Here is a 9,505-nt window from a genome sequence, read left to right as displayed (position 1 = left end):
TCCATCGACACCGCTGCCATCTCCACCGCCATCTTCATCACCGCTGCTGCTCCCATGAGGAGGGAGTAGTTCTCCATCGAGGCTCGGGGCTGTACCGGTAGCTATGTGGTTAATCTCTCTCCATGTACTTCAATACAATGATCTCATGAGCTGCTTTACATGATTGAGATTCATATGAGTTTTGTATCACAATTCATCTATGTGCTACTCTAGTGATGTTATTAAAGTAGTCCTATTCCTCCTGCACGTGTGTAAAGGTGACTAGTGTGTGCACCGTGTGGTTCTTGTCGTAGGCTATGATCATGATCTCTTGTAGATTATGGAGTTAATTATCATTATGATGGTATTGATGTGATCTATCTGGTTATGTTGATCTATCTTACACTATAAGGTTACTTAAATATGAACAAATTGTGGAGCTTGTTAACTCCGGCATTGAGGGTTCGTGTAATCCTACGCAATGCGTTCATCATCCAACAAAAGTGTAGAGTATGCATTTATCTATTCTGTTATGTGATCAATGTTGAGAGTGTCCACTAGTGAAAGTGTAATCCCTAGGCCTTGTTCCTAAATACTGCTGAGTTACTACTGCTTGTTTCTTGTTTTCTTGCGTTACTCTGCTGCAATACTACCACCATCAACTACACGCCGACAAGCTATTTTTACGCACCGTTACTCTTGCTCATACTTATTCATACCACCTATATTTCACTATCTCTTCACCGAACTAGTGCACCTATTTGGTGTGTTGGGGACACAAGAGACTTCTTGCTTTGTGGTTGCAGGGTTGCATGAGAGGGATATCTTTGACCTCTTCCTCCCTGAGTTCGATAAACCTTGGGTGATCCACTTAAGGGAAAACTTGCTTCTTTGTTCTACAAACCTCTGCTCTTGGAGGCCCAACACATCTCTGAGAAAGGAGGGGAACGTAGACATCAAGCACTTTTCTAAGGCGCCGTTCTTGCAGTGAGGAAAGGTAAAAGGCACTCATACTCCGGTTCCAGGTAAAGTACTTTTCTGGCGCCATTGTGTTTGTGCTCGAAGCTATTTCCTTTAGATCCTGCAATTGCATCTTTTTGTTTCTTGTTTACACTAGTAAGGCATAATGGACAACATATGTGAGCTTTTTATTCTATTTCCTGAGTCAAGACATGAATGGTTTAATGCGAAAATTAAAAAACCCATGGAATCTTATTTGCATGCTAGTAGCAATGATATTAGTATGAACGCTTTGAACACCATTGTTGCTAATGATATGGAAAATTCTAAGCTTGGGGAAGCTGGCTTTGATGAGCATGATATTTTTAGTCCCCCAAGCATTGAGGAGAAAATTTTCTTTGATGATACTTTGCCTCCTATTTATGATGATTATAATGATAGTGGTCTTTTGGTACCACCTACTATGGAGAGTAAATTTTGTTGTGATTATACTATGCCTCCAACACTTTATGAGAATAATAATGATAGCTACTTTGTTGAATTTGCTCCCACTACAACTAATAAAATTGACTATGCTTATGTTGGGAGTAGTAATAATTTTATGCATGAGACTCATGATAAGAATGCTTTATGTGATAGTTATATTGTTGAGTTTGCTCATGTCACTACTGAAAGTTATTATGAGAGAGGAAAATATGGTTGTGGAAATTTTCATGTTACTAAAACACCTCTCTATGTGCTGAAATTTTTTAAGCTACACTTGTTTTATCTTCCTATGCTTGTTACTTTGCTCTTCATGAACTTGTTTATTTACAAGATTCCTATGCATAGGAAGCATGTTAGACTTAAATGTGTTATGAATTTGCCTCATGATGCTCTCTTTTGCTTCAAATACTATTTCTTGCGAGTGCATCATTAAAACTGCTGAGCCCATCTTAATGGCTATAAAGAAAGAACTTCTTGGGAGATAACCCATGTGTTATTTTGCTACAGTATTTTGTTTTATATTTGTGTCTTGGAAGTTGTTTACTACTGTAGCAACCTCTCCTTATCTTAGTTTTGTGTTTTGTTGTGCCAAGTAAAGCCGTTGATAGAAAAGTAAGTACTAGATTTGGATTACTGCGCAGTTCCAGATTTCTTTGCTGTCACGAATCTGGGTCCACCTCCCTGTAGGTAGCTCAGAAAATTAAGCCAATTTACGTGCATGATCCTCAGATATGTACGCAACTTTCATTCAATTTGAGCATTTTCATTTGAGCAAGTCTGGTGGCCTAATAAAATTCGTCAATACGAACTGTTCTGTTTTGACAGATTCTGCCTTTTATTTCGCATTGCCTCTTTTGCTATGTTGGATGAATTTCTTTGATCCACTAATGTCCAGTAGCTTTATGCAATGTCCAGAAGTGTTAAGAATGATTGTGTCACCTCTGAATATGTTAATTTTTATTGTCACTAACCCTCTAATGAGTTGTTCTAAGTTTGGTGTGGAGGAAGTTTTCAAGGATCAAGAGAGGAGGATGATATACTATGATCAAGAAGAGTGAAAGCTCTAAGCTTGGGGATGCCCCAGTGGTTCACCCCTGCATATTCTAAGAAGACTCAAGCGTCTAAGCTTGGGGATGCCCAAGGCATCCCTTTCTTCATCGACAACATTATCAGGTTCCTCCCCTGAAACTATATTTTTATTCCATCACATCTTATGTGCTTTTCTTGGAGCGTCTGTGTGCTTTTGTTTTTGTTTGTGTTTGAATAAATTGGATTATATCATGCTTGTATGGGAGAGAGACACGCTCCGCTGGTTCATATGAACACATGTGTTCTTAGCTCATAGTATTCATGGCGAAGTTTCTCCTTCGTTAAATTGTTATATGGTTGGAATTGGAAAATGATACATGTAGTAATTGCTATTAATGTCTTGGGTAATGTGATACTTGGCAATTGTTGTGCTCATGATTAAGCTCTTGCATCATATGCTTTGCACCCATTAATGAAGAAATACATAGAGCATGCTAAAATTTGGTTTGCATATTTGGTCTCTCTAAGGTCTAGATAATTTCTAGTATTGAGTTTGAACAACAAGGAAGACGGTGTAGAGTCTTATAATGTTTTCAATATGTCTTTTATGTAAGTTTTGCTGCACCGGTTCATCCTTGTGTTTGTTTCAAATAACCTTGCTAGCCTAAACCTTGTATCGAGAGGGAATACTTCTCATGCATCCAAAATACTTGAGCCAACCACTATGCCATTTGTGTCCACCATACCTACCCACTACATGGTATTTCTCCGCCATTCCAAAGTAAATTGCTTGAGTGCTACCTTTAAACAATTCAAAATTTATCACCTCTGATTTGTGTCAATGTTTTATAGCTCATGAGGAAGTATGTGGTGTTTATCTTTCAATCTTGTTGGGCAACTTTCACCAATGGACTAGTGGCTTCATCCGCTTATCCAATAATTTTGCAAAAAGAGCTGGCAATGGGATTCCCAGTCCCAAATTAATTAACAAAAATAGACACTCCTCCATGGTATGTGATTGTTGGACGGCACCCGAAGGATTCGGTTAGCCATGGCTTGTGTAAGCAAAGGTTGGGAGGAGTGTCATCATAATAAAACTAAAATAAAAAGCACTCCTTCATGGTATGAGATTGTTGGCAGGCACCCGAGGATTCGGTTAGCCATGGTTTGTGAAAGAAAGGTTGGAAGGAGTGCCACCCAAAAATAAAATAAAATGGGAGCCGCTCTTTGAAGGTTTGTCTGGCAAGGGGGTTAGAGTACCCGCTACCATTCGTTGACAACAACATACACCTCTCAAAACTTTATTTTTATGCTCTCTTTATGTTTTCAAAATCAAAGCTCTAGCACAAATATAGCAATCGATGCTTTCCTCTTTGGAGGACCATTCTTTTACTTTCAATGTTGAGTCAGTTCACCTATTTCTCTCCACTTCAAGAAGCAAACACTTGTGTGAACTGTGCATTGATTCCTACATACTTGCTTATTGCACTTATTATATTACTCTATGTTGACAATATCCATGAGATATACATGTTACAAGTTGAAAGCAACCGCTGAAACTTAATCTTCTTTTGTGTTGCTTCAATGCCTTTACTTTGAATTATTGCTTTATGAGTTAACTCTTATGCAAGACTTATTGATGCTTGTCTTGAAGTGCTATTCATGAAAAGTCTTTGCTTTATGATTCAGTTGTTTACTCATGTCATTACCATTGTTTTGATCGCTGCATTCACTACATATGCTTTACAAATAGTATGATCAAGTTTATGATGGCATGTCACTCCGAAATTATACGTGTTATCGTTTTACCATCGGGACGAGCAGAACTAAGCTTGGGGATGCGATACGTCTCGACGTATCGATAATTTCTTGTGTTCCATGCCACATTATTGATGATTTCTACATGTTTTATGCACACTTTATGTCATATTCGTGCATTTTACGGAACTAACCTCTTAACACGCTGCCGCAGTGCCAGGTCCTGTTTTCTGCTGTTTTTGGGTTCAGAAATCCTAGTAACGAAATATTCTCGGAATCGGACGAAATCAACGCCCAGGTTCCTATTTTTCCCGGAACCATCCAGAACACCCGAGAGCCGCCAGAGGGGAGCCCTGGGGGCCCCACACCACAGGCGCGGCCGGAGGGGCCGCGCCGCCCTATGGTGTGGGCCCCCGAGAAGCCCTCTGCGCCGCCTCTTCGCCTATATAAAGCCCCTGGATCGAAAACCACGATGCGTTCGACGAAACCCACGAAACCTTCCGAGCCGCCGCCATCGCGACGCCAAGATGCAGGGGACAGAGTCTCTGTTCGACACGCAGCTGCCGGAGCGGGGAAGTGCCCCGGAAGGCTTCTCCATCGACACCGCTGCCATCTCCACCGCCATCTTCATCACCATTCTTTGCTCCCATGAGGAGGGAGTAGTTCTCCATCGAGGCTCGGGGCTGTACCGGTAGCTATGTGGTTAATCTCTCTCCATGTACTTCAATACAATGATCTCATGAGCTGCTTTACATGATTGAGATTCATATGAGTTTTGTATCACAATTCATCTATGTGCTACTCTAGTGATGTTATTAAAGTAGTCCTATTCCTCCTGCACGTGTGTAAAGGTGACTAGTGTGTGCACCGTGTGGTTCTTGTCGTAGGCTATGATCATGATCTCTTGTAGATTATGGAGTTAATTATCATTATGATGGTATTGATGTGATCTATCTGGTTATGTTGATCTATCTTACACTATAAGGTTACTTAAATATGAACAAATTGTGGAGCTTGTTAACTCCGGCATTGAGGGTTCGTGTAATCCTACGCAATGCGTTCATCATCCAACAAAAGTGTAGAGTATGCATTTATCTATTCTGTTATGTGATCAATGTTGAGAGTGTCCACTAGTGAAAGTGTAATCCCTAGGCCTTGTTCCTAAATACTGCTGAGTTACTACTGCTTGTTTACTGTTTTACTGCGTTACTACTGCTGCAATACTACCACCATCAACTACACGCCAGCAAGCTATTTTCTGGCACCGTTGCTACTGCTCATACTTATTCATACCACCTATATTTCACTATCTCTTCACCGAACTAGTGCACCTATTTGGTGTGTTGGGGACACAAGAGACTTCTTGCTTTGTGGTTGCAGGGTTGCATGAGAGGGATATCTTTGACCTCTTCCTCCCTGAGTTCGATAAACCTTGGGTGATCCACTTAAGGGAAAACTTGCTGCTGTTCTACAAACCTCTGCTCTTGGAGGCCCAACACTGTCTACAGGAAAGGAGGGGGAACGTAGACATCACCGTGCGATCGGCGCTACACATTTTGCATGTGTGGCGTTCACGTGCATGGCTTGCAACTGCCAACGCGGAAGACATGTGTAGCGCCTAAGCCAAAGAAGCCACACTACTCTTTATATATAATGTTTGTCTAGAGTTGACGGAACATTATGGTAGATCAGCTGGATGAAATCTTTGTTGGCCTTGAGTTAGAACCCCCACAACACATGTTTTAATTTTAAGAATTGTACTAGACATCGTAGTATGTTTCCATAACATGGAAACCGGCCTTATATTGTTCAATATATAGTGTTTGTCTAGAATTGACATAACACAAAACTTAGGCGCCACACATACCTTCCCCGTTGGCAGTTGTAGGCCACACACGGACGTGCACGACATGTAGGCAAGATGTGCATAGACGTCATATAGTGAAGTATGGCGCCACTTGTATAGACGCCATAAAAAAGTAGACTAAAATAGTTTCGTCTGAACTCGGGAGGTTATTTTGTACAATGCTTTTGCAAAAGGGTTAATTTTATCAAAATCGCCCTCCTCCACTCCGGTTCACCTATCTACCACCGCTGCACGCCTCGCCCCGTGGGGTGGTGCTATATGCCACCCTGGTCGGCCCCTAGCAGACACCGCACACCCTAGTGTTGGGCCGGCCCAATAATCTCTCCTGTTTCATTTATGTTTCTGCTAGAATATGAACAATTTAAACAATTTTCGGATTTTATAAAAAATTGAATCTGAACTTTTTAAAAATTAGAAAAAATTCGAATCTAAACATTTTTTCGAATTTCAATAATTTTCGAGTTTGAAAATATTTTGAACGAATTTTGGATCTGAACTTTTTTCAAATTTGAACAAATTTGAAATCTGGACTTTTCTCAAAATTGAAACAAATTTAAAATTTGAACAAATTCAAAAGTTGAACAAATTTCAAGGTTGAACAAATTTCAAATTTTAGTATTTTGAACAATTTTTGAATTTGAACAAATTTCAAAGTTGAACAAATTTCGAGTTTGAACAAATTTCGAAGTTGAACAATTTTCTAATTTGAACAAATTTCAAAGCTGAACAAATTTCGAATTTTAATATTTTGAAGGATTTTCGAATTTCAACAAATTTTGATTTTGAACAATTTCAAATCTTAGTATTTTTCGAATTTCCATAATTTTTGAATCTGACCGGTTTTAAGTTTGAATATTTTCGAATTTTAATAATTTTTGAATCATAACATTTTTTGAATCTGAAACAGAAAGAAAACAGAAAAACCAACAGAGAAAAAAAGAAAAAAAGAAAACAGGAAACGAAAGGGGGAAAATTCCCGAAAATGCGAATTGGGCCCGGCCCATACAGGGTGTGCGGCGCTGGGTATACACCGACCTGGTCGGTGTATAGGAATTGCCCGCCCCGTGACCCAACTACCCGAGTAACCCTCGCGCGCGCGCCACTGCTGCGTTGGACGGCCCACCAACAAAAAAAGGCCGCACGCGCTCATGCCCTCACCCTGACACGCCCCAATTCCATTCTCCGCCGCCGCCCCAATCGCCGCCCAGCTGCCGCACTGCGCCACCGGTGACGAAGATGATGAGGCGGTTTGTGAATCTGGTGACGCTGAACTGGGCCGAACGCGTTTATTCAGTGCGACGCATGAATCCTTACAAGGAGCTCTTCTACGAATCAGCAAAAGCTGCAATTGAAGCAGCAGATGAAGCAAACATCAAGGAACCTTTTCCAGCGTTGCAGACCCTGCAGCTGCCGAACCCAGCCATGAACTTCACTGCAACAGACTCTGGAGGCACCCTGGATATGTTCTCGCTCTTCAGTCCCCGCGCCACCAGTGAAGGCAGAATTGTCTATGCCAATGCGATGGGCGAGGCTGGGCTGTACGACGCCGACAAACATGTACACAGCACCCTGGGCGTCTTTAACGTTCCTAAGGGAACAAGACCAATGTGCCTGTCCACGGCGCCGCATCCTGGCGCCAACCAAGACAGCATGTATGTCCTGGACATGTTCCCGGGGAAGGCAGATAGTAGATGCTTCGAGGTCCTTGAGTCCGTGTCCAGCGGTCGCCGTGACTTATCCAACTTCAAGTCTACCTGGCGTTGGCGACTTCTTCCACCGCCTCCCTTCGTCAGCAAACCTGGGTACCAACCCTCCTCTATCACCGCCTACACCGCAGTAGATGACGGCAAGGGCTGTTCCACCATCTACGTGTCATGTGGTGGCGGAATTGGCACCTACAGATTTGAGACGGCACGCCATGACCCTAGTTGCCGTCAAGGATGGAGTCCCTCAGAGGAATGGAGTTACGTTGGGGCATGGAAGCTTCCCTTTGTTGGTAGAGCTCAGTACGTCTCTGAGTTCAACCTATGGTTTGGCTTCTTAGAGTTCGGCCCCAACCACCTTTGTGCTGTCGACCTCTCTGCCATAGACAGTGAACGACCACCCACAGTGCTGCAAAATTGGCAAGATCTGAACCCACCTGAGGGACAGGAGTGGCTTCCAACGTATCTCAAGCTTGTCCACCTGGGCGATGGCAAGTTTCTCACCGCAAAGATATTTGAATTAGGAGAGACTTGTGAGCAATTTGCTGTGCTCACCGGCATAGAGATGATTGCTGGTGACCAGAGCCTTAAGATGGTCAAGCACAAGTGCGCACATTATGGCTTCGGGAATGAAAGCATCGAGTGGGTGCTCTGAATGGATAATAATGTTGGGAATCCCTAATGTTGCGTGAGTGCCTGTCGCATTCGCTATGCTGTTATCTATTTCCCTCCTTGGTAGGTTTATTTTCATAATTCAGGGTTTGTGTGTTGGGTCTGTGTATGGGCACTCATTCTGATACTAGCATCTTTACTCTTTCTAAAAAGAACATTGTATTATGTTCAATAATCATGGTTGATTGGTTTTAGGATTTTGTTTGTCTTGACCGTTAAGACTGCATTGTTTTTATTCAGACCATGTTCATTAGTACTAGTACTTGCTACGAAAACTAGGTACCTTAAGAGCATCTCCACTCGTCCCCCCGAACAGGCCCCCGGCGAGCGTTTTTTCCATCCGGACGGCGTAATTCGGTCCAGTCGCGCCCCCGGTTCCTCGTTTTCGTCCGGATTTGGGCCTAAATCCATCCGGCGATCCCACGACATCCCCGGCCCCCCGGGGAGCGCTCGGGGACTCCGGACGAAACGAAAGCGCGCGTGGCCCCAACTTGTCGGCGACAATGGCCTCCGATCTACGGCAAAACCCTCGTCTTCCCGATCTACGGCAAAACCCTCGTCTTCCCGATCTACGGCAATACCCTCGTCGAACGAAAGCTTTGAACTCTCAAGTGGTGCAACATAGATAGATTATATATATATTTCGAATATAATTCGAATAAACATAAAAATTACATATAAAAACTTTAAAACTAAACTACTTCTTCTTCTTCTTAGAAGGCCCCGCCTCATCGTCGTCGCGGCGACGCTTCCGGCTCGCCACCTCCTCGTCGGAGGAAGTTGAGTCCTCGTCGTCGTCCTCATCAGCTTCTTCGTCCTCCTCCTCCTGCTCCTCCTCCTGCTCCTGCTCCTCCTCCTCTTCCTCGGCCTCTTCCTCGGCCTGCTCCTCGGCCTGCTCCACGGCCTCTTCGTCCTCCTCCTCGTCGTCCCACTCGTCCTCGCTGGCCGGCGGGGGGGAATCGTCGCTGCTGGACGATGCAGCTGGTTCCCACCAATGGCGCCATCCAGGCGGCTTCCCCTCGCTGTCGGTGTCCGATGGCCAAGAGATATC

At 43.3% G+C, this 9,505-nt stretch overlaps 1 protein-coding gene across 1 annotated transcript; it reads left to right on the top strand.

Annotated features, from left to right (window-relative positions):
• The first annotated feature begins 7,314 nt into the window (after positions 1 to 7,314).
• LOC139830862 (uncharacterized) lies at positions 7,315 to 8,648 on the top strand. Its single transcript, XM_071819652.1, has one exon. The coding sequence runs from the start codon at positions 7,316 to 7,318 to the stop codon at positions 8,435 to 8,437; it is 1,122 nt and encodes a 373-aa protein (XP_071675753.1). The 5' UTR covers position 7,315; the 3' UTR covers positions 8,438 to 8,648.
• The last annotated feature ends 857 nt before the right edge of the window (positions 8,649 to 9,505 follow it).

This window comes from Lolium perenne, chromosome 4 (assembly GCF_019359855.2).
Source record: "Lolium perenne isolate Kyuss_39 chromosome 4, Kyuss_2.0, whole genome shotgun sequence".
NCBI classification, from domain to species: domain Eukaryota; kingdom Viridiplantae; phylum Streptophyta; class Magnoliopsida; order Poales; family Poaceae; genus Lolium; species Lolium perenne.
This window is presented reverse-complemented; position numbering and strand designations above follow the sequence as displayed.

Excerpts from the sequence above, each read along its gene's own strand:
- LOC139830862 (XM_071819652.1), top strand. The coding sequence starts at position 7,316 with ATGATGAGGCGGTTTGTGAATCTGGTGACGCTGAACTGGGCCGAACGC.